Genomic DNA, 26696 nt, shown 5'->3' with positions numbered 1-26696 from the left:
GAATCTGCTAACGCTATGGCACTTTATCTTTAAGGCCTACTGACTGGCAGGAACGCTTCACCCACTTCATGGAAACAGATATTCTGTTTAAAATCAATGATTTGGGATCAGTAATGGAGAGCCTTTTGTGCTTGACTGACCTCTAGTGTCCCTTAATTTAATTGAAAAACGTTATGTTCTTATGCAGAGGGGTATTGTGCTCTTTACACTGTACATTGAGTATAGACACCTTTACAAAGGAATGTACAGTATCTTTATATTATTAACACATCACTAAATTGCCAGCGAGGGTAAAATTGCTTTTGACTTTCTAAAGCGTGTTTAAGCGGCACTTTTCGGCTGCTAGCGGGGCGCATTCAACTCCAAAGAAGGGGTTAAAAACTCCTGTGTTGCAGCGCTTCGGAAGTACTGCCCATTTATTGCAATGGGCAGGGCCGTTTTGGGAGCACTGTATACAAACCGCCCCAAAGATGCTGCTTGCAGGACTTTTCTGAACGTCCTGCAAGCACACCGCCGGGTGTGAAAGCACCCATTGTAATAAATGGGAGGCAGTTTTCAGGCATTTTATAGGTGCTATTTCTAGCGCTAAAATGCCTGAAAACTGCCTCAGTGTGAAAGGGATCTTAGTGGAAACCTCATTATAGTTACAAATAGTAATCATTCCGGTATTGCAGAGTCTTCCTAATTTCCAGGACATAAAAAAAAAATCCGGAGCTGGCGAAATCTTTCATTACTGCAGTTGTTGCTGAAAAGAGAAAGCAGAGGCCAGTCAGAGCCCAGCTGTCAGATGAAATACATATGTAGAAGTTTTTACCTGCCAATGGATTTGTATTTCTGTCCTTCCAGTCCTGAAAATTACACAGCCCTGTCCAGCAGGACAGAAGATATGATTTTTCTTTGCATTTTAGTAACACTTAGGGCTAGTTTGCACTAGTGTTAGACCTCTAAAGAGTGATCCACGGTGAATTGCTCTTAAGAGAGTGGTTGATAGGTGGTGATGAGGGACTATGTCACCCCTTCTCACCTGCCTGTTTTACCCCCTACACACCCACACCACTGTGCCACAGTTCAGGTGAATGGGTTGCGTTCAGCAGGTGGTATTAACTGCCGAGAGCGACAAAGGGGATAATTCTTGCCACAGCAGACTAATGAGCTCCTCTCTCTGTCTCTTCTCCTTTTAGCAACCTCCTTGCACAGCATAACTGATTGTCTCCATTTTCTGCTCTGCTGTACAGGGACTGCAAGGGGCCGATGCAAAGTAAAATTAAAGCGGAGTTCCGCGCCCCCCCTGGCAAAAAATGTAAAGTCAGCAGCTACATATACTTTAGCTGCTGACTTTTAATATTAGGACACGTATCTGTCCTGGAATCCAACGAGGTCGGCACCTCAGCCAATGTTTCCATTGGCTTTCGGGTGCTGCAGCCACCATTGCCTGTAAGGGAAACCGGCAGTGTAGACTTGCGGCTTCACAGCTGGTTCGCTACTGCGCTTTCTGAATGGCTCGGCGGTGGGGGAAGGAGGAGGGGGGATGAACTTCCCGAGTGATCTCGCCACTGCGAGATCTCTTGGAAGTGGGGACGTGTACCGGTCAAAAAACAGATACCCCCTGAAGGGTGCCAAAGTGGCACTGGAGGGGGGGGAGGCATATAAGCTGAGCGTCCACTTTTGGGTGGAACTCCGCTTTAAGATACACTGCTTGCACTTATAAAAATACATGTAATGATGCAAGAATGTATACCAAGCTGCATTAATGTATTTCTTTTTATATCTGCCCGACATTCAGCTTTCATTTTGTAAATATATATTCAGCAATCAAAGTGCATAGCAGAATAACAGTTTTATCACTGACACTCCTATATAAGATTATAAACTCCTTTTTCTATCTGCTAATACTGAAAAATACTGTCTCTATGTATTATTTCGTGTACTGGTTTGTGTATGGATAGCTTTCATTAGGGTAAAATCTATGGGGAGGGGTTTCGTTTACTTTTCATTGATCGCTGCAGATTGTTTCGCGTCATTGCTTGAAAATACCAGAATTCCATTTAGAATAGGTCTTGTGCTGTTAAAAGCAAGAAGAAAACACAAGCGCTCTCATAATCAAATGATAAGATCACATCCTGTGGGCATTTGTGTTGTACTATTACCAGGATGCCTGAATAAAAATGGAGAACATTGTACAGACCTTTGTGAAGCAGCAATTGTTCATATGTCTCTAGAATTCCCTGTAATCCTCGGGGGAGCAAGGTAACTATATATGTGCTTTATTATTGATGGAATAATATGCCGGATTAATGTGAATGTTCTGCCAGCAGTGAATGCTGCTGTGACATTTACAGGCAGAAGATAGTATATACATGAACACACAATCATCATATACATACAACATCGAGCGGATGTAGCAAATATGATTCTGTAGATGTTTATTTAGTTTACTAGTATCAGACACATCCAGTAATAAGTTATGTTTAGGTTTTATTACAACACTGTTTTTTGAAGAAACGCTTGTGCATGTTTATAAATACATACATGGCTGCAAATGCTTTTAGCATCAGAAGCAGTGAATTAGGAGCTGGAAACAAGGAAGTCTTGTGTTTCTTTCGGTTTTTACCTTAGTCATGGCTCTCCTCCGATACAAGAAACATTTCATTCCACATTTCCAGCTCTTGGCTCAAGGCCCTTGACCAGCTGTGTGAAATCTATTTCTGCTTTTGTTTTGCTGCCAATTGCTGAGCTCAGAAAAAAATGGTTCCATGTTCTGCAAAATGTTTTAGAGTAGGCCTGTTCTAATTGGGTTTTTCCACTTAACTTGAAATTGTGCCAGCTATGCTGGGTTCTGTAGTTCCTCAGCAGCTGGAAATCTGAACATTGTTTAAAGAGGCAATGTCTTATTCTTTGTGGGTGGGGGTTGACCAAATATATATATAGGGAAAACCAGTGCAGACTTAAAGTATATGTGAACCCTTACCTTGTAAAACAACCCATTCAGTTTAAAATAGAAATGCAAGGCAAAACAATTTTGTGTGTATAGGTGATCATATGATGTCTGCATAAGGGGCTTAGAAAGCTGTGGGGGTGGGGCATGTCAGCAGGAAGCAGAGAAACAGCAATACACTGATCTTCCCTGTGATTAGCAGTGCAGGGCAGCGTGTCAGCACAAGTCTGACCAATGGATTACAGGCAGGCTGTGCTCCCACTGGAATGGATGGTGCTTCCATGGTCAGTTTGGAATAGGAAAGCAGAGGGACTGGCAGGATCACCAGGTTTTTCACACAAAGGCAGCAATGCAAAGAGAACAGGATATGTTTTATTGCAAGTACATGGTTCCGCAGTACATTGTTTATTAAACATTTTTGCGCAACACACTTACTCTGTGTTGACAGGCACCAGCTCCACAGTGCTCTGTACTGCTTCTTTGAACTTCCAGGTAGGGAAGCACACACTATTCTTGTCACAGGGCACCAGTCAATTGGACAGCTCAGCTGAGGCTGCTGTCAATCAACCTACTAGGGGAAAGGAGAGGGGTGTTCCACTGTAGACTTGTGTACACATGGGGTTGGTTTACTAAAACTGTAGAGTGCAAAATCTGGTGCAGCTCTGCATAGAAACCAATCATTATTTTGTCAACGCTTATTTAAACAAGCTGAAGTTAAAGCGGAGTTCCACCCAAAAGTGGAACTTCTACTCATTTGTCTCCCCCCCTCCCGGTGCCACATTTGACACCTTTCTGGAAAGGGGGGAGTGGATACCTGTCTTTGACAGGTACCCTGTTCCCACTTCTGGGAGTCTCGGGCGTGGCCATTGGCGTTACCGCTCAGCTCCCTCCTCCACCACCGGGCCAGTAGGAGAGAGGAGCGGAGCCTCGCGCTTGCGCAGTAGGGTTTCCAGTGTGAAGCTGTAAGGCTACACTGCCGCGTTCCCTTACCCGCAATGGCGGCGGTGGCGGGAGCACCCAACAGCTGATGGAAACATCATCTGCGGTGCCGACATCGCTGGACTCCAGGACAGGTAAGTGTCTATTAAAAGGCAGCAGCTGCAGTATGTGTAGCGGCTGGCTTTTCATTTTTGCAATGGTGGGCGGACCTGCGCTTTAAAAGCTGATTGGCTGCCATGCACAGATATACCAGATTTAGCACTTTCCAGTATTAGTAAATCAACCCCATGCTTTTGTAGAGACACTTGCTAGGAGCATGCACACAGACGTGGCTCCATGGGCCTCTCTAAGGAGGAAAGAGCCACCCTAAAGCAAGAAGTGTGTGTGGAGGGGGGGGGGGTGCTTTTTTGACAGATGGAATACAAAACAACTACAGTCTTTGAAAGAAACAGACAGTAAACCTGGTAAGTGCATTAAAGGACTTAAGAATAATTTAATGCATTTGCTTCTTCTGTTAATGTCTTCTCAAATAGAAAAAAAAATGCTTTATTATTTATTTTATTATTATAAAATGTCCTGACTCTCCCCCTCTCTCCTTTGTATTCTTAAAGTCCTAGAGCCACAAGAAGTGAGGAAAATCCCTTCTTAGTTGACACAGAAACTAGTGTCCCTAGTGAAAGATTTTTTCCTCTGTTCTCAAATTTAATTTCCAATCACAATGGTTATCAGCACAAATAGTGAGAGTGACTCTTCTTAACAGAAATACAGACCGCAATTAACAGAGACCTGAAAGGGGTTCTAAGCCCCCACCACTCTATCCAAAAAAGAGAAAAGTTTTGGTTTTACATACAAGTTATAGTGCATGACTCCGAAAGCTGGTCTCTTATCACCATTTTATAGTAACACATTTGCAGCTGTTGAATATCTTTCCATTGGAATACATGCTCTACAATGTAAAAATATTTTCCAGGAGGCTACAGAGCATGTTCAATTAAGTTATCCTATTAAGCTGATAATGAGGAATGTGAAATGTACTTCACTTATTGTGGGTTTTAAACATTTAAGATGAGATGAACAGGGTGAAGTATTTTCTTTTGCATTGCTAGAATGTAGAGCTTTAATGAGCCCTAAATGCTCTCTGCTGCCGCATAGGCCACAGCGGTCATAATGCTATAGCTCAGTTTGAGCACAATGTGTATTAACTGTTGACTTTTTTTTTACTATTTTCTTGTAATGTTAGCTATTAAATGGTTGTCAGAATTTGATCTCTGGCCTATGAAAACACACAATGTTATTGACTCATGAGACATCTTCTTGCTAAGTAGTACCAAAGTAATTAATTTATGAGACATTTCACTGGAGCATATACACTTTTATCTGGTTTTTACCATGCACCAGGGTCAGTGCTGTATGACAGGCTTATCTCTATGTATATAACAGCTTCACTTTACAAACACATCCTTAAGAGGATTACATTACATCCTCTCCCTCACTGTCTCTGAAGTTTGCAGAAATACCTGTACCACTGGATATAGGGGAATACATGACACTTCACTCATCCTGCAGGATCATCCAAACTCCAGCCACGAGTACCATCATATGGGAAAAAGATAGTGTTCATGTATGAGTCAGTGAAGTCGGGTGGGACGGGGTGGAGGAGAGACGGGCAAGGTAAGTATACCTATTAAAGTCCCTACATTGAACCACATCTTTTTTGTTACTGATGTTGGCAAAGCACATGTCCAATGCAACCCAATATATAGTTTTCAAGTTTTGATGGTATGAATCACCAGACTTTTTTTTGAAGATGGCATTGGTGAGCCTTCATTGCAGTAGGCTGTGTCCTCATTCCCCCCCACAGGCCATAGAAATGGTGATCTACTGAGAGATACTGTAATTCTCTCAAACTGTGTTTATTATTTAGAACAGTGGTCTTGAATTAAGATTTACAGAGGTCCAGTCAGTAAAATTTTCTTCCTGCAGAGGTCTGATACAAATTTTTGCGCTATAACACATCAGTTTCCCCTGTACATCAGTGGCTTCAGCCTACCCTTTACATCTCAGTCTCCTTTTAACATCAGTGTCCTTAGCTCCCCCCTTCACATCACACAACTCTTAACATGAGTGCCTACAATCCCTCTGTATATCACAGTCCCTTTCACATCACAATGCCCTTTTAGGTTGCAGTCCCCCTTTCAATGGAAGCCTCCTATGCACAGTCCTACCATTGACAGGTCAAAGGCATTGATCAGCCTGGGTGTCCTCTTCCCGGTCTCCTGCCCAGCTGCCACTATCATCCTCACAGCAGAGCAGGGGGTGGGAGGTGCTGCAGTTCTTGGCAAAGAGTGGCAGCTGCCCAACCTATTATGTTAACAAGCGGGTGATTCTCGCTCTCTGTCTATATGCAACACCTCCTGTTTCCTGCCCCCTCACTAAGTAGGGGGCCGTGGTCCTTGGTCCGGACAGGACCGTCACTTGGACAGGGTCCAGACTGCACTTTGCCATTTAGTGATTCCTGCATTGGAACATTCATCAGAAGTGTAATTCCATCATTTCACTTTGTAGTGGGGCCACACAATAGCACTGGGTGCAAAGTACATTAGCCCATGGTAGCTGGCAAGCATTTATTTTGGTTTGGCCATAGTTGAGCGCTTGTTTACATCAACAGCCTTGCCCAACACAAGAACAGAGTAATTTGCCTTTTGTCCTACGGCTTTAGTTCACATGAATGCACTGGATCGGCGTACACTGATAAAATTGGGCATGTTGCATAAAATAAACCAATGCAATTTGTGTTAACAACAAAGCACACACCAGCAAGTGTGTGTGCTATTCAGTGTAAATAGTCCCTTAAGTGTCTGTGTGGGTTGTTTGTTTGCACTGTGTGCTTACAGAGAAAAGAACTCCCTATAACTTCTTGGGTTCTATTCTTATGAAAATGACATCTATACAGTTCTCGGAGAATGTGTAGCAACGTATCAGCTCTGCACTGGAAATGGTCCCTTAGATTGCATTATATCCTTTCTGGCAGCAGCACAGTTAGCGTAATCATCTGCCATATTCTGCCTTTTTCCCCCTCTTTATTATGTAAACATTAGCTGTAATATTGCAGCAGGAGGCAGGTCTTTGGCAGCCATATATTATTTTGGTAAGCCTTCATAGAGAGAACAGTTTACAATTTCAGCAGCTGTAACATGTTTAAACTCAGTTTGTAATGGGATCTGAGGATGAATATTCCCCATGGGCTCTGTTTAGCTTCATTACTGGCGGGCTGCCAATCCTTGGGCTAGAGAACATTATTCTCGTCTCTTAGCACATGCGATGTCAGAGCATGCTCTGTTAATGAATTTTTATTTTCGGAGCTTGCTGTCCTAAGATACTGTTTTGTTACACTGAGCTGCTCTAAAACATTGATCCTACAATTCAAACCACTCCAAAATGTGCCTACAGTATGTGTGTGGAATAACGCATGTTTTGTCAATAAAGTTTTTTTTATTTTCTCTGTAACATAAAGCAGGAATATAACTTCTTGTTACTGGCCCCATGCAAAGCTATTAAGGACCTCAGGATTCTGCTCTAGCAGGATTATGTAGCTGCCTTAAAACCACTAAATGTTACATATATTTGTAAAAAGCCTTCAAAATGACCATTCTCTGACCTTAGTTGTATGTAGATCTTGAGGCAGCAAAGCACGTGTTTAGCTTCACAGAGAATGAGCTAAGGGTCCTAAACCTAGCATAGATACCCTTTTAAAGTGTATGTCCGGGTAAAAAAAAAAAAACATATTTGGTACATCTCTGCAGTGCAAGCACATTTCCGCCATGTTTTGACTCTTACATGCTGCATACACAGAAAGTACTTGTTGAATTGCATCAAATTCAGTAAGCTCCTAACTCCTCCTGTGGTGAAAAATGCTGCCTCTGCTGCACTGAAATCCCAAAAATGTGTTTGACTGTTCAGTTGTCCTCTGCTAAACTAGAGCGAGCCTCACACTCCTGATCTCCATAACATAATGGGGAGGTGTTCTGTAGCCCAGCAGAGTAGAATTGGGCAGGGCTGACAACACCACTGATTAGGATTTCAGTGTAGCAGCGGCAGCGTTGTCAGCTCAAACAGGAAGTTATGACCACACCGTATTTCCAGCAGGTAAACAGATTACTTCTGTACTGCAGACTTTTAAAGAGACAAACATGGGGGAATGTGCATGTATGACAGAGATGTTCTTTTCTTTTGCCCTAGGCATACACTTTAAAGCAGAGTTCCACTCAAAAGTGGAACTTCCGCTCGTTTGTCTCCTCCCCCCTCTGGTGCCACATTTGGCACCTGGGGGGGGGAGCAGATAGCTGTCTTTGACAGGTATCCTGTCCCCACTTCCGGGAGTCTAGGCCGCTGCAATTTACGCCAGCAACTCAGCTCCCTCCTTTTCTCGCCGCCGGGCCAGTAGGAGAGCGCAGCGGAGCCTCGCGCATGCACATTAGGGACCTGGCGTGAAGCCGTAATGCTACACTGCTGGGTTCACTTACTCACAATGGCGGCAGCAGCACCCCACAGCTGATGGAAACATCAGCTGCGGTGCTGACATCGCTGGACTCCAGGACAGATAAGTGTCCTATTGTTAAAAGTCAGCAGCTGCAGTTATGTTTAGCTGCTGGCTTTTAATTTTTGCAGCGGTGGGTGGACCTCCTCTGTAATATATATTTCAAGGATTCCAGGAAATGTATTGCTACCTGAGACTTATGAGCAAGGTGTTTCAGCAGTGTCAGTTTGTAATTAGTGCTAGTAATGTTTCCTTTCAAGAAAAAATAAATACCTTGTGTATTTACCAAGTTTTTATGGTATCTACAGAAAATAAACTTTAAAAAAAAAAAAAAATAAAGCTAAAACAGTAGGTAACAGAAAAAAATAACATAGAAAAGAAATGGGCTACTTTCTAAACAGAATGCAATGACAGAATTGTGTTTTCATTCTGTTTTTCATACAATCACCTGTTTGTTCCCCTTCCATCTCCAACTTATTACTTGTTGATCCTGCCAGTATGCTGTTTCCTGCAGCATTTTTTTTAGGTGTCACAACATTGCAAAAGCCTTTCCTTACGTTAAACAAAAAAAGTCACTCTTCCCTTGCAGCACTTCCTCATGTCAACTGAGTGTTATAGCAGGGAGAAGAGCACCACCTTCTTGTGACTAGTGTGGTGGAAGTGTCTGCCCACTGGCCCTGCAGGTGGTGGCAAGTAAAGGCATAGAAATTGCATGATTTGATTAAAACAATTTTAAAAATTAGAAAAAATGAATGATAATGATGTTGGGCTATCCATGCACTTATATATATTGCCTAGACATTTACTTTAAGCAAAACTACACTTCCAAAGAGATGGCTAACATGGTAAAGCTTTACTTCAACTAAATTAATTTGTCTTTAAAACAACAGAATGTTCTCTATAGCAGCATTCATATTTTGAAGTCGCTGAGTTGTGCATTAATCCTACAATGAGTCATTAATCATGCCAAATGCATTTGGAGACAGAAGAAAAAGAGAGAGAGATCATCATTGAAGTTGAAACTGAGAATGTAATATAATCCATCTCTCCTAATTATAACACATTTATGTTCTCCTTTAAGATCAAGAACTAAGCACTGCAAAACAGATTATAAAAAAGAACATTGATGTGTCATCTATTTGTCAGAGATTTCAGTTGCCTGTAAAAGAAAGAAAAAAAAAGTTTAATTCTGATCAGCACATTATTGTGGTGTTTGTACAGTTTTCTATTGCTTGTGTTTTGGCTGATGATGCAAGAAAACATATTATATTATTGTCAGATGTTTTTGTTTTATGGATTACAGTGATGTATCTGAAATACTAAAAGGCATATTTTTATAATACTTTGGGCTTCATTTTAGGATATCCGAGAAGAGGTCAAAACCTGTTTTATTTGATGTGTAGGCTCCGTACCCAAAAATGCAACTTGTCTTTTTGTCATGCTAATCCTTTGGCTTTAGTCATTTCTCAGCTACTGACCTGATATAAGAATGGAGAAGAAAAGTCTTGACTCCACTTGCTGCCTACTTGTACTTGGAATTTTTTAACTCAGAAATAGCTAGCATTTTCAGAAGCGGATTGGTATGCCAAACCATGTCTCTTGACAAGCCCCATCTGTGATGTCCCCATCAGCCTATCTTTCTTTTCAAATTTATCTCTGCATGGGAAAAAGAGTTCAGAGTCAACTATAATTATTTCAATGCAGATTTAATACACAGGGTTCTAAAAGAAAAAGAATCCCCTTAAGCTACTGAGCCTTTTCGTTAAACCCAGCAGGTTGAAAAAAAAACTGTCAGCTCTGGTCAGAGCCACTGTACTAACTATGCAAAGTTAGTGCAGCGATCTCTCCTCGCTGAGCTGTTGTGTTGTGACGGTGGGACTGCCCCCCCCCCCCCCCCCCCCACTAGAATACTCTGATCTGCTCTCAGCCATTGGTGGAGAGCACTGATCGGGATTCGGTCAGCTGCTGGTCTTCCAGCATGCTCGTCCGACAAAAGCCGGCTTTTGTCGGACAGACCAACACACGGACCAAATGTTGGACTTTTCTTTCTTTCTTTTTTTTTTTTACCGGCCAATGACTCCCGACATTCGGCCCATGTGTATGGGGCTTAAATATAGTACAGGTGAAGTCACTTAGGCTTCCAGGTGTTCATGAATGAGGAGGGATTATTGTAGTAGGACCAAATCAAAAGAATGTTTACCTCGTCACGGGATGTTGCATAGAATTTGATTAACTGGTGTTAACAACAGAAAGAGCACCTATCCTGGTGATGTAACATGGGCAGTATGGGTTGCATTGGTGATAGAACAAGGAGTGATTCCATTGGCGCTGATGAGCGCAGAAAATTAATGATTGGGGTTGTGCTTGGTGGGATCCAACAAGAAAGACAAATGAACAGATGTGCTTGTGGATACAGTTATATGAGCATTTCCGACTGATGAACTTCTGGTAGGTGACACAATACAGTATGGTTGATCAAAGAAAAGTGCCAAAACGGCCTATTTATTAAGAGGCCTTTGCAGTCTATATCTGCCAACACTTTGGTCAGATGCTGTAGAGTGGCACATGCAATTTGCAAAGTGAGTCTGATTAATTGGTTCAATACTATGGGTTGATTTGCTACGGGAGTTGAGAATCTTATCTAAATGCATTGTAGCTTTGTTCACCTTGAATACCCAATCGTGTACATAAATTAAACAGGAATTTTTTTCGCATGTTTTAATAATAGAAGTAAATTCTACTTTGAAGTGAGTACAGAGTCTCAACTTCTTAAAGGGGACTCCACTTTCGTGGGAAAAAAATTAAAGAAAAAATAATATAGCGTATACAATTGTGGCACAAGTCATATTGTCAACTGTTCTTAAAAATTACATTTTCTCTTCAATCTGCAGCCACTGTAATGTTCTGAGAATACATTGCAATATGGCTACCTGGAGTTGTTCTGTACACAGAGTGTGTACTGGCCACCCCCAGAAACAATTTCCTGCTTGTGTGATTGGCTCACCAATTTTCCTAGTCTGCCTAAGATACAAGTCAAATTTCAGGCACCCCCTGCAACAAAAATGTCATTTTTGGGGAGACACTTCCAGTAGGAACATGTCTAACGGAATGCAGGCCCAGCAGATTTCCTCATTAGAGCCCTGAAGGTGCACACCTGCTGGGATAAATATGAAACCACTCCCATTAGACCCACTCATCACTCAGAGGAGGCTCAGAGGAACATACAGGTACTACTTCAGAACAACAAAAGGTAGGAATCTGCAACAAAGGTTGTTATAATTTCGTGCAATGTACATGGATCACCCAGAAGGGAATGTTTTTTTTTTTTTTTTTCTCAACAAAAGTGGAGTTACTCTTTAAGTAAATCAGCCTACATGTGTCAGTGGTCCAAACACAAGCTATCCTCTTAAAAAATGCATACATCCAGTTTGTATTTGGTTTTCCTGTGAAGAGAAATACTGAACATTTCTAAATAAATTTGTATTCAATATAACCACTGTGAGATTACAGGATATAAAAATACTTTGAAGAGTACGTTCAATAACTCTTCACAAATATAAATAAGTAACTAATGTTCTTTCTTAAATCTATAGGTTAATACTGCCGTATGAAAGGTTTCTCAAAGGAGAAGAGGACAAGCCACTACCTCCTGTGAAGCCTCGGAAACCTGATACCAATTCTCCAGAAGTGGAGGCAAAAAACAAAATTTGCAGCAAAAAAGGGGTTAAGCAAGAAAGTTCAAAGAAGGAAAAGAATGCTGCTGGTAGAGCTGAGGAAGAAGAGGTAACTATTGATTCCCTTAATCATATAAATAACAAGCAGGTGGCATTGTGGGAGAGATTCAAAATTGTTTGTGCTGATCCTGACAAAACTGTGCAGCTGTTGGGGAAATTAGGGCAATCAATCGGGATACAGTATCTCACAAAAGTGAGAACACCCCTCACATTTTTGTAAATATTTTATTATATCTTTTAATGTGACAACACTAAAGAAATTATACTTTGCTACAATGTACAGTAGTGAGTGTACAGTTTGTATAACAGTATAAATTTGCTGTTCCCGCAAAATAACTCAACACACAGCCATTAATGTCTAAACCGCTGGGAACAAAAGTGAGTACACCCCTTAAGAAAAAATGTCAAATTGGGCCCAATTAGCCATTTTCCCTCCCTGGCGTCATGTGACTCGTTAGTGTTACAAGGTCTCAGGTGTGAATGGGGAGCAGGTGCGTTAAATTTGTTCTACATGGCACCTCATGGCAAAGCACTCTCTGAGGATTTGAAAAAAAGAATTGTTGCTCTACATAAAGATGGCCTAAGCTTTAAGAAGATTGCCAAGACCCTGAAACTGAGCTGCAGCACAGGATAGGTTCCATTCAGAACAGGCCTCACCATGGTCAACCGAAGAAGTTGAGTGCATGTGCTCAGCATCATATCCAGAGGTTATCTTTGGGAAATAGATGTATGAGTGCTGCCAGCATTGCTGCAGAGGTTGAAGGGGTGGGGCAGTCAGCCTGTCAGTGCTCAGACCATACACCGCATCAAATTGGTCTGCATGGCTGTCATCCCAGAAGGAAGCCTCTTCTAAAGATGATGTACAAGAAAGCCCGCAGTTTGCTAAAGACAAGCAGACTGAGGACATAGATTACTGGAACCATGTCCTGTGGTCTGATGATACCAAGATATACTCATTTGGTTCAGATGGTGTGAAGCATGTGTGGCGGCAGCCAGGTGAGGAGTACAAAGACAAGTGTGTCTTGCCTACAGTCAAACATGGTGGTGGGAGTGTCATGGTCTGGGGCTGCATGAGTGCTGCCGGCACTGGGGAGCTACAGTTCATTGAGGGAACCATGAATGGCAACATGTACTGTGACATACTGAAGCAGAGCATGATCCCCTTCCTTCAGAGACTGGACTGCAGGGCAGTATTCCAACATAATGACCCCAAACAGACCTCTAAGACAACCACTGCCTTGCTAAAGGTGATAGACTGGCCAAGCATGTCTCCAGACCTAAACCCTATTGAGCATCTGTGGGGCATCCTTAAACCGAAGGTGGAGGAGCACAAGGTCTCTAACAACCACCAGCTGCGTGATGTCCTCATGGAGGAGTGGAAGAGGACTCCAGTGGCAACCTGTGAAGCTCTGGTGAACTCCATGCCCAAGGGGCAGTGATGGAAAATAATGGTGGCCACACAAAATATTAACACGTTGGGCCCAATTTGGACATTTTCACTTAGGGGTGTACTCACTTTTGTTGCCAGCGGTTTAGACATTAATGGCTGTGTGTTGAGTTATTTTGAGGATAGCAAATTTACACCGTGCTACAATGTAAAGTAGTGAGTGTACAGCTTGTATAAACATGTACTTTCTTAAGTGTTGTCACATGAAAATATATAATAAAATATTTACAAAAATGTGAGGGGTGTATTCAATTTTGTGAGATACTGTAGCTGGAAAGCTTAAAAGATTTCTGGCAATTTTTTTGAAGGAGGGCGGGAAAGTTACCATTTATGATTTGTAAGGTAGTGATCTGCAACAAAGCACATTGGGAGCCCTGGCCAGCATGCGTTGTCATGTAGATGTGTATAATGGGTCATATTTTTTTTCCACCAAGATTCACTTATAGTTAAGGACCAACGGTGCTAGGTTGTAGGCTGCAATATACAGTAGTTGGGGGAGGGGGGGGGGGGGCTAAAGTGATGGCTTGCTCTTCAGAAATTCCCTTTACATAATCTGATTGCTATGGGCAGTTACTCTTAACCAAGCTTTTATAGGCCTCAGTAGTCTCTCTGTTGGCAAAAGTGGCCTGTAGCATCAACTGTTAAACAGTAGGAGACAGCCAGTGTTATATTATGAGTTTTCTTTTTTCATTATATTTGATAGAAAATGACAATACATTTTGTACAAAAAATAAATAGCATAGCGGTTAAGCAGTATACAGCCAAGTACAGGCTGTGCTCTCAATATGAATGAGAAAAGTTAAAGAAAAATCATTTCTGAAAAGAAAGGACAAATCTTGTTTATGGATCTTGGTTTAAGTCTTATTTACAGAAAAGAGAACAGACTTCTGTAAGGGATAATTCATCCAAACACCATGCACTGTAATGATGTTTAAAGAAGATCTCTGGTTAAAACCTTTTAAACCTTTCAGTAGCAGTCTTAAATATGTATTTATTTTTGTAGTATCTTTTCTAAGTATTTGCACATTTCTGTCACTGAACACAGTCCCACTTTGCTGATGATGAAGCTGTATATGCTGTTTTTTTAATATTCTGTTCCAATTAATGTATGAAATAATTCAGTAGGATTTTGACGAATGTACTTGTGGTTCCAGAACCAACTATCAGACTTTTTGGAACCTTTATATGCAAGTTTTCGGAGGAAAATGAGACAGCTGCTAACTGACCCACCTGTTTTAGGGCCTGTTCACACCAGAACAGAGTGTGGGAAACATTTTGTGCACTACATTCAAAATACATTGGGGTGTGTACAATCTACTGCAGGTGTCAATGTAATCCTAATGACACCTCCAATGCAGATCACAAACACAATTTGTTTGCCTGCACCAGATCACATGGTATCGCAGTACTATGTGATCCGGTTACAGTGTGTTTTTAACCAGTTCTGAACCGCACTATAGCAGATTTACTGCTACAGGGCGGCATTCCTGTATGTCATTCTGCACTTTGCCTACATGGGGCACGCATATGCTGCCGGCGGGCCGCTTCTGCTGTTATTAATCGCAGCAGAGGCCTATCTGCAGGTGCCAGGCACTGGATGTCCACCGGCACCCACCGATCGTCGACAAAACACACAGAATGGAGATCTGTCTATGTAAACAAGGCAGATCTCAGTTCTGACGGGGGAAGGGATGGATGTTGTGTCCCTGCAAAGCAGCACACAAATGTCCCAAAAACACTGGCAAGGCACACAGTTAACCTGTTGATCACCCTAGATGTTTAACCCCTTCCCAGCCAGTGTCAGTACAGTGACAGTGCATATTTTTAGTACTGAGCACCGTATTAGTAACACTGGTCCCCCGTAAAGTGTCCGATATTGCAGCAGGCACCAATTCAGTACTGCTATGCATCGCTGATTGCTGCCAATACTAGTATAAAAAAAAAATAAACATTCCATAAATATATCCCATAGTTTGTAGATGCTATAACATTCCCGTAAACCAATCAATATACACTTATTGGGATATTTTTATTTATTTTTTACTAAAAGCATGTAGCACAATACATATTGGCCTAAATTTATGAAGAAATTAGATTTTTTTTTTTGTAATTTTTGATTGGATATGTTTTTATAGCAGAATTTTTTTTCCCCCAAATTTTCTTTTTTTTTTTATATACAAGCTACAAAGAAAACCCTCTGGTGGAACTTTGAAGGGCATATACTCCAAAATAATCAAAAATTATATATAAAAAGATATATATTTGAAATGGTTAAAAACAGGAAATTCAAAATGTATGGTTAAAACACTACAATTAATGCGGGAGCAGTATGGTACACAGTAATTGGAACACATATAACCACTTGTGTGTTCCACTACACCGAGTATACCCAACGTGTTTTGAGATATAACTTTATTCCTCTTCTTCAGGGGTGAGTGGTTATGGGTAAAATAATAATATCTATAGATAACAGACAGAAATATACAAAGATCTTTACAATAGCAAAATTGTATATAAAACTATAGATATACATAGTGAGTGCTTTGGGCTGGACCTCCCTCACCCTTTGGACTCTTGGTGGATACATGGCGGCAAAAATCCTTGTTTTTAACTGATGCAGTTGTTTAGAATATTTCCTTAATTTACAATTTTGCTATTGTAAATATCTTTGTATATTTCTGTCTCTGTTAATTATAGATATTATTGTTTTTACCCATAACCACTCAACCCTGAAGAAGAGGAATAAAGCTGTACCTCAAAACGCGTTGGATATACTCTGTACTTGTGTGTTCCACTACACAGAGCAAGTGGTTATGTGTTCTAGTTACTGTATACCATACTGCACCCGCATTGATTGTAGTGTTGTAACCATACATTTTGAATTTCCTGTTTTAACAACTTTAAATAAAATAGATATCTTTTTATAAATCATTTGATCATTTTGGAGTATATGCCTTTCAAAGTCCCACCAGAGCTTTTTCTTTGTAGCCTGTCTAAATTTAGGGATGTGAGCATTCCCTCCTATATTTCTTTACCATCAGCATTCAGCTTTTCTTTAACTTGTTTTGTTTATAGCGCAAAAAACCCAGTGGCGATCACATACCACCAACAGAAAGCTCTATCTGTAGGGGAAAAAAATACAAATTTTATTTTGGTACAGCATTGCATGACCACGCAGTTGTCAGTTAAAGTAACGCAGTGCTGTATTGCAAAAAATGGCCTGGTCACGAAGAGGGTAAATCTTCTGGAGGTCAAATGGTCAAAATTAGTGCATGCACTACTTTTGGTGCCGTCCAACGCCCTTTCAACCTATTCAAATGACTGGTCTGAAAATCACATTGCACAGGAACACAGCATGCATTCCTGTGCAATTTTGGTGTAACGCTTAGAAACACAGCTAATTGAAAAATGCAAAAAAAGAGGAGCATATACACATAATGTATATACACCCTTGAACAATTGTGTTGTCAGACTTGAAAGGAAAGATGAAACTCTGATATTTACTTTATTACCAAGTTGAGTGTTCTCATTTTAACGTGAATGAAATCTTTTCTAAAGGAGGATAATCATGTGATCGTGTGCATGCTTGTGAAGAGATAGCAATTCCTTTCATGGGCATGAAACATTTGTGCTGAACATAGGATGTTTTCTTAGCATGTGAATAGTGAAGGGGATGTTTAATTTGCTTCAGAACATTGAATACAGATGGAGAAGATAAATCTTTAAAAGCTGCATTCTTTATTCTAAAGTTCATCATGTTCTTAAAACTCCATCTTAAGTAGGTTATTCTTGATTGCTCAAAGGAGCGTCTGAGAAAAATTGTAGATGTATAGTAAGTAATGACAGTCTTAAGCAGCAAAGATAAATATAGGTTCAGGTTAAGCAGCTCCACAAACATTTGTTTAAGGAAGGACAATAATACTTGAGATGTTGCACAACAAAAGGTTTCATTGCTGTCTGATTTATTTAGGCACACAGACTCAGAATTTCTTAATATAAAAAAATAATTTGAAGTGTTTGTCATGCTAATTACAGACCCCATATTTTTGTTACGTTGGCTACAATTCCAGGGATTTTCTCTATGTAGAACCCAAATATGCTGTAGTGTTTGGTCCACAGACAGGCAGGTCACAGTAAAGGCAAACTACTGTACGATAACTCCTAGCAACTAATGAGAAATTATGTTTTATTGTTTAGGGCCTCATATTCCATAAACTTAAATTTTCCACTACGGTTTTGCAGTTAGAAGCCCAATAGAATTCCACTCATGACAAAATATATTACATAGCCCTATAAACCACAATTAAGACTCATTATTCACATTTCTTCACCAAGGGCCTGAAGGATAAACCAGTGGACCAATCCCTCAGCTTCACCAGACCCTAGCATAAATAAAATTTGGTCCCAAAATAATCCATAGCTTGTTGTGTCTAAAGTGTCTAATTATCTAGGGCTTTGCTGGTGTGTAATCTCTTCCCTATAAAACAATGACAGCCTTCCCTCTCCCCCAAATCCCCCCCCCCCCCAAAAAAAAAACACCCTTCTTTCAGAAAGTGAAATACTTCTATACTTCTCTACTCCTAACCACTTGCTTACTGGGCACTTAAGCCCTCCTACCCAGACCAATTTTCAGCTTTCAGCGCTGATGCACTTTAAATGACAATTTCGCAGTCATACAACACTGTACCCAAATGAAATTTTTATCATTTTTTTTCACACAAATAGAGCGTTCTTTTGGTGGTATTTATTCACAGCTGGGATTTTTATTTTTTGCTGAACAAAAAAAAGATGGAAAATTTTGAAAAAAAAAAAAAGTTTCATAGATTGTTATAAAAATTTTGCAAACAGGTAATTTTTCTCCTTAATTGATATGCGCTGATGAGGCTGCACTGATGGGGACAGATAAGGCGGTACTGATAAGCCCTGATGTGCAGCACTGTTGATGAGGCATTGGTAGGTGGCACTGTTGTCTACTGCTAGGTGGCACTGAGGAGCTGGCGGCAGCTCTCCATGATCAGGACTGATGTCCCTCTCACAGCCGCCGGTGATCGCCTTTTTTTTTTCTCACGCTGTCAGCGTGAGGAGAAAAAATAACCGATTACCGTCTCTGTTTACATCACATGATCAGCTGTCATTGGCTGACAGCTGATCACATGATAAGGGGTCAGGATCAACCCCTTACTCCGATCTGTGATCCAGCGAGTCTCATAGACTCACTGATCATAGAGCGCGCCACGCACGCCCTGCAGGAGGCATGCAGGCCACTCGGGCACAGGAGGACGTCAATAGATGTACTCCCAGCAAAGCAGGTCCATGCTGTAGCCGTCATAAGGCTATAGTGCGGATCTGAACCAGTTAAGCCGTGCTGTCCCATCTGCAAGCCTACATGGTGGCTGTTAGAGAGGAACCTGTTGCAAAAAAATTATATCACATAGGAGGCTTTTTAGTGAAAAATTTGCACCAAAGCATTTAAACACACTCCCCCAAAAAATGAAATAAAAGTTTGAACCCACCTCTCCCTGACGTACATGCACATACGAACACAAACACACCCTTGTCGTTTGCACTATACCTGTTACATCACTGCCCATGCCAAAGAAAGAACAATAATTCTAGAGTCAATATTCACAGTTAACGCTAAAGTGTGATGACTTGTAGGGGCTCTTGGCCCATGTTCACATTGGGCCAATTTGACATGTCAAACCAGAGCCTATTGATGGCAGTGGCAACGTCCGAATCTGTGCTACGCTGATTCACAAAAGTAGTTTCTGCACTACTTTTGGCAACTTCGGGGGCGATTTCAATAGGCATCTGTGCATGGACCTTCACAGATGTCTGTCAAATCACCCCCGCGCTTTTCCTCTCTGCCTGGGGTTCTTGGCTCTTGATTGGATAAATTGATAGCAGCGCGGCCATTGGCTCCCGCTGCTTTCAATCAAATACAATGATCCCAGGGCGGGGCCAAGTCTGCATTCTGTGCCTATAGAAGCAAATTCTGGACTTGGGAGCACGCCCGCAAGGGAACCCCCCGGGCGAGTGCTTCTCCCAGGGGGTTTACTGATGCGAGGAGGAGCCACAAGAGCCACCGGGGGACCCCAGAAGACTAGGTTCGGAGCCACACTGTGCAAAAAGAACTGCAGTGGAGGTAAGTATGACATGTTTGTTATCTTAAAAAAAAATGAGGGTTTATAAACCCTTTAATTCCACCTCCAGCTTTGCTCACCAGTCTGGTATTTTCGTGTAATTGAATAGGCTCTAGAGACCACTGATAAAGCAATACTTATTAAAGAACTAATGATGGCATTCTGAGTGAAAAAAGCTGTTATTAGGAAGAATAGAGAACAGTGAATACATGGCTTAAAAAAAGTGTATCTGTTAAAAATATTTAAAAAGACAGGGAATTGAAAGGATGCAATGTGAAAATGACAGCGTCAAAACAGATGTGAATCATTAGCTCTTTTTTATTTGAAAGTAATGACCAGCGGTACAATATTTAGATAATGCATTTCTTTATGTTGCTCACTCTGTTATCTCATCAGGGGAGAGAAGAAAATAAGATTTTACACAATGATTTAACATGGCTTCTTCTAAAGGGAAAGACAGCAGCCATTGTTAGGCCTGTCAGCCTGCAGTACTGCAGCTAGAATGGGCCATTGACCCTTGGGGTCGGAGGTTACATCATGACATAATGGAATGAATAGCAAGAATTGCCAAGACTGATATTATCAAATATGCTGTATGAAACAGTCCTAAATCAAAAGCCAAACTATATTGCTATTCTAACTGTACAAACTCTTTTTCAGTTATTAGTCGCATTTAGTCTGTGGTAACATTTTTTAATGGAAGGTACAATGGAAAATGTTTAATATTTGAACATTTAATTGGTGATATTTAGAGAATACACTTTTTTTTTTTTTTGCACTATTTTCCTTTTATAGATCATGTATGTACCTCTTTTATTATGCCCCTCCTCAGTCCTTCTGAGAACAGACCTCATTGGGTCTAAACTGACACACTGCCACCAGATAGTCACAAAGTTAAATTGGTTGCTACAAAGCATTACAGACAAGAATTCTAGCAGATTGTTGACAGGCCAAGTAGATTTATTAGTGCGGGAGATACAGGATCTCTGTAGTGAATGTGTTCAGGAATTTACTCACTGAAACTAAGTATTGCTGACTATGTCTACATGCATTGGACTAGGAGTCCTAAATTTGTGACTACTTAAGACAAGAACTAACAAAGTGACAGGTTCCTGTGGAAATGAACCCCAATTCGTAAAATAGTTCTCTGTTGCAAAATAACTGTTAAATTAACTTATTACCTAAAAAAAAAAAGAAAAAAAAAAAAAAAAAGTACCAGAACACTTTGTATCACAATCTATAGGTATGAAGATATGCACTAGCAAAGCAGCAGTCTCACGTTTTAGGAAAGGTACAAATAGTTTCCAGTTTACTGGGAGATTTATTCAGCCAACCCCATAATTTGCGCTACTCCTTTTATTACACATACACTATCAGTTTTTAATTAAAAATATGTATTCCTTTGTAACAACTTGTAAATACTTGTTAAACTGGAAGACTAAATGGCTGCATTTGTGGGTGGCATCCATAATTTTTAGAATAGGAAACTACTATATTGATACTATAGTTTTTCTTCTTTGAAGTGTTACTCAAAACTTCTCCCACACATCCACATGGCAGATCTCCTAAAACTATTGTAAAGTTTAGCTGATCCAGTGTTTTGAGAAGTTAGCCATAGATATTTTTGTAATGCTGACTCACGTACCCATAAGACCATTAGATAAACATTTTAGTTTGTGGTATATCAGTATGAAGAAATTCATATCCTTGGGGCATAGAACTCATAAATAAAGCTGAATTTAATACAAACCCAAACCAAGCAACATTACATTGTCAGCAAAAAAAAAAAAAAAAGTATTTCATGATTTTCAGAACAGGTTTATTTATTCACTCGTCAATTTGGTTATTTAACTTGCAGCTTGAATGGTCATTGGCAAATGTGATGATTAAAGAGAAGCTTTACTTATTTCACAATTTCAGAATGGTTTAGGTGGTCGTATGTTTGAAACTAAAGGGGGAGCTCTATGCACATGTATGACTTGCAAGAAGGGATGACCAAAACCAAATATTCAACATTTGTGTGATGCCCAGTGGTTTTGCATTAAAATGGTCAAAACCTAATACGAATAGTTCTCTTTTAATGGGGTGCTTCCTCAATTTTGGTATTGTGATAAGAGTGTCCCATCTCATTAAGTTGTATGTGCTATGAATAGAGAGCTTAGGGGATCAAATTAGAAGCTATTCACAGCATGTCATGTAAAAACATCATCAAATGCATCACCTGCTGGCTACAGATCATAGTCTGACTAAAAGTGTTAGATAATTTAATCAAAATAATGGCCATCTGTACACAGACACTGACTCCTTCTTGCATAAATGTGAATGAGATGGATAAAAAGATGACTTCAGCTCCTTGTTCTCCACTTGTAGAGAACGTCTCAGATGCATTTTGCCTTTTTCAAGGCTTAAACCAGTCTTTCTCAACTCCAGTCCTCAAGGCGCCCCAACAGGTCATGTTTTCAGGCTTCCCATTAATTTTGCACAGGTGATTAGATCAGTTTCACTGCCTTAGTAATTACCACAGCCATTTCATCTGAGGGAAATCCTGAAAACATGACCTGTTGGGGTGCCTTGAGGACTGGAGTTGAGAAACACTACGCTTATGCCCCAAAAAGGGCAAAACGCATCTAAAGAGTTTTCTAGGTATGGAGAACAGAAGTTTGAACCATATTTTAACCATCTCATTCACATTTATGCAACAGGAAGTCAGTGTGCAGCCACCATTTTGTTGAGGTCTAATGTAGCCTGACAAGCTGATCTTGTCTGTCTTGCACATTCTGATCCAACTGACAGAGTTCTGGGGGGCATTTAAGTACTACTGTTTTCATTGTTCAATTGTGTTTATTCCTAAACACTTAAACTTCTTCTTCCCAAGTACAAAATGGAAATTACTTCCATTTGAAATTGTGGGCTGCAGCTTTAGGACACTGTGGTCCTCATTCCTTTCAGTAGTTCCTCTATTTGTAGCCCCAGACTATGGAAGTGGAAGCACTTGGCAATGCAGTCTTTACTGAGACTGTCAACAAGCATTTGTTTGTTCTGTAAACTGAACTTGATCCTGGTTAGCATTACAAGCAAATTTTAGCTTGCAAAAAAAATAAAAAAAATGAACTCTCCTATTAAAATTGTATTCTTTATTCTAATAAACTTTATTAAAGACATCCATTTGTTTTTTTAGACTTCACCAGAAGAGGAAAATTACCTTGATGTGGATGAGAAAGGCGTGTCAGTTGCCTATGATTCAGATGAAACCAAGCCATCTGTAGAGTGTTCTGATTTAACAGAAGAAAAAGAACAAGTACAGGAGTCTGATTCTGACACATGCCATGTGAAAAGCGAAGATAAAATGCACTCAGAACCTATTCCCGCTGACTCATTCACTCATGTAGTAAAAGAGATTAATTCTAGTCCGGCAGATGAACAACCACAAATGACTATTGAAGATTCAACCATAATAAAACAAGAGCAAAGCAAACAAGAATTATCAGACCCATCTGAAAGGGATGTCCGAGAAGGACATTTCAATATGTTTCCCACAGTTCAGCTACAGGTTCCACATGAAAACCACATAGAAGATGAAAAATTGCCTGACATGCCAGATTATATTGCAAATTGCACTGTAAAGGTAGACCCATTGGTCTCGGAGGACCTGAAGAATCCTCTAGACAGCAACATTTTACAAAATGCACTAAAGCAGAATCCCAAAGTGTACTTGGTGCAAACTATGGACGTGTTAAAAGAGAAGGACACATCATTAAGTGAAGAATCATCATTCACCTATACACCTTTGTTGTACTCAAGGGGAAACCCAGGAATTATGTCCCCTTTAGCAAAAAAGAAGCTTTTATCACAGGTTAGTGGAGCCACTCAATCTGGAAGCTACCCCTATGGTTCACCCCCACCTTTAATTAGCAAGAAAAAATTAAACTCCAAAACCGAAATATCCCCACCTTTAGTACATACTCATTCGTTATCCAACTCTGAAACGATGCCGATAAACAGACCATCAGTGATACAACACGTTCAAAGTTTTAAGCATAAAACTTTAGATGATAAAAAGAACTTGACTGACCCTTACAAAATCAGTACCATAAACAAAGCTGACTCTTACCGGTCTGACTTTGCAAAACACCAACAGAGTGTGCTTGCAGAGTCGTACTCCTTGAAGTCCAGTATGCTTGAACATAAAGAGCAGATGGCTGAGAAAAGAGCATCTCAGCACTCCAACTTCCTAGAATTTTACTCATCACCTCATCTACATAGGCTTTACCGACAAACAGAACACCATCTTCATAATGAACATCCTTCGAAATATCATCCTCGGGAATTGTATAGAGAATCTGAAAATATGTCCTCTCCCAACAAACATCAAGAGAAGCTTCACTACCATCATTCTTTGCACCAACAAGAAAAACAGAATGTAACTGATCACATGGATGACCAACCAACGGATTTGAGCCTTCCCAAATCTATGCACAAGCACACAGCCAAAATATCAGCATCTAACCTCTCTCATCAGTTGGTGCAACAAGAAAGCAAAACTCATAGTCCATTTCAGGTCCCAAACAACAAGAATATGGGAATAGACTGCAATCCAAAGGCCTGTAGAGTTTCACCAATGACAATACCAATATCCAAAAGACACCATGAGTCTGTTCACAGGTCATCAAAGACACACAGTGTAAGACATGAAAATGTAAGAAAGATGGAGGGCCTTGTTCATCCAATTACAGTTGGCAAAGTTAGTCCTCAGAACTTTGGAGCCTTACGGCCATTGAAAAGAAGCTCAGAAGATCTAGAAGGTCCCATCAGTGAGAAAAAAATAAGAGCTGTGTCTCCTTTAACTGTGTCAAAAGAAATACCAGGGAAAGAGTGCTTTACTGGCCAAGAGGGTGAAAGCAGCAAATCTGTTCATGACAATTATTCTAGTATGATGGAAAGTCACAAATATTCATTGTCCACTCCAATTTTTCCTGGAATCTACCCAGCAAGTTTATGTGGTGGTCTCAGCACGCATTTACCAGCTGCCTACTCCCATCCACTACAGTACTTGAAAAACCAGAGTGTGCTTTCACCACTAATGCAACCTTTAGCCCTTCATTCCTTGATGATGCAAAGACAATATCTAACTAACTCCACAAACTCTCAGCAGCTCTATAGACATTTGGCTTCAGCAGCCCCTGTAGGATCTTCATATGGTGACCTACTACACAACAGTATCTACCCTTTAACAGCAATCAATCCCCAGTCCTCTTTTCCATCCTCCCAACTGTCCTCTGTCCACCCCAGCACAAAACTTTAAGCAACTTCCCATGTGGCAAAAAGCAAAATGTCAATTCTTTTAGCTACATTCCTTGCCTAGCACAATACTCTGCATAAACACTTGTCTACTGTGTGAGCCACAATATAACTTTACATTTGCTATGTACAGAGGTAAGAATGGATTTTCAGGTCCCACTTGTCAGAATTGACTAGTACTTTCACAGTTTTTATAATGGGAACAGCTGAAGTTTGCACACCATTTTTAACAACATTATTCAGCAAAGACCATCTGATGTGTTACACTCTTTTGTGTAAGGTGGCTGAAAACGTATTGGTTAAATTTATGGAATACATGTACACCCTGGAGGATGCGCTTTTGCTTTGTTATTATTTTGTTTTTTTTACTGTTTAAAAGTTCAATCAATGCAATGTATAGTAACAAGTCAATCATTTAAAAAAAAATCTTAACACTATAATGGCCGAAAGTAAACACTGTTCAATCGACTGTACATATCTGCTCTTAAAAAGTACCCATGTCACACTGTCTGTTCACCTAATTTATGTGAATTAATCTTTCAGTTGATTTATGTGCTTTTTTTATAATTTTTTTTTATTAAACAAATGCGTGTTAACTGCAAGGTCATGTTGAGAAGTTGATTGAGTAAATATATATATATATATATGTTCAGGTTTTTAAGTTCAAAGGCCAGCAAACCTAAACTGAAGACAAGTTTATATATAAAATAAAAAAATAACATTTATGGATACAAACACAATGCTTCTTGAGTTTATCAGAATTGAACATAACTGAGATAAAGTTCTGGTACTGTGATAAGAGAATCTTCATGAAAAGGTGATGTACTACTTGGTCTCATACAAAGATTCAAACTGTGACTGGGTGTTTAAATACACTTTAAAATGACTAACTGTAAACTTATGTTTGCTACTTTTCACCTTTTAGATTTACCATTCAAAGCTTATTATTTTATATCTGTTCAATAAGTGCAAAAAAAAAAAAACCACCCATTGATCCTGCTGGAAATCTTGTTGGCTGATAACTTTGTTCTTACCTCAGAGTATTGTTCTCAGATCTCTTTGTGGACTACAGAACACCCCGCCCCCTCCAATGGTTTGGGGATGGGATGAGGGGAAGGTGTAGTTCTAGGATGAGAATGCTGCTCCTCCAGTACACTGAGTGTGCATTGTCACCCTAGGACAGAAAGTGTCAGTGGCAGAATCGCCAGGTGAAAAAGTCTAAAAACAAAGGCAGCCAACACATTAAATTACTGGTAAGCTGCAATATATTACATTTTTGATCTTGGATTTATATGCTTTACATTTACCATACGTTGGGGAATCGATTTGTTTTAAAATGTAAGAGTAGTTATCCAATCCTGTCATTACTAATCCTTTACATCTACTGTTCAGTAGAAGCTTCCTATGAATTAACCAAGTATGCTAGGAAAAATTGCAACCTTTTAGATAAGTGTTAACCGTTGTCTCAAGAGGTTTCTTGATGTGCTTATTTTTGTACAAAATGGAAGTTTGGATTTTAGATTTACTAAAACCTTGATGAATATCCTGTATCAGGCATCTTAACAATGACCTGTCATTTGTACACTTTAGAAGCAAACATTTTGTGAGCCCATTGTCACTGTTGTTTCTACTTGTGTAATTGTTATGCCCCGTACACACGGTC

General features: G+C 40.2%; 1 protein-coding gene across 4 annotated transcripts in view; it reads left to right on the top strand.

The window, feature by feature from the left end:
* ARID5B (AT-rich interaction domain 5B) overlaps nt 1-25635 on the top strand; it is a 406103-nt gene extending 380468 nt beyond the window's left edge. For all 4 annotated transcript variants that reach the window (XM_073596260.1, XM_073596262.1, XM_073596261.1 and 1 more), the window contains 2 exons: nt 12005-12194; nt 22914-25635. In XM_073596260.1, the coding sequence (XP_073452361.1) occupies nt 12005-12194; nt 22914-25037 (2314 nt within the window). In that variant the 3' untranslated portion in view covers nt 25038-25635. The remainder of the gene's footprint in view (nt 1-12004; nt 12195-22913) is intronic.
* The last annotated feature ends 1061 nt before the right edge of the window (nt 25636-26696 follow it).

This window comes from Aquarana catesbeiana, linkage group LG08 (genome assembly GCF_042186555.1).
Source record: "Aquarana catesbeiana isolate 2022-GZ linkage group LG08, ASM4218655v1, whole genome shotgun sequence".
NCBI classification, from domain to species: Eukaryota; Metazoa; Chordata; class Amphibia; order Anura; family Ranidae; genus Aquarana; species Aquarana catesbeiana.
Note: the sequence above shows the minus strand (reverse complement) of the source record. Positions and strands in the feature narration are given on the sequence as shown.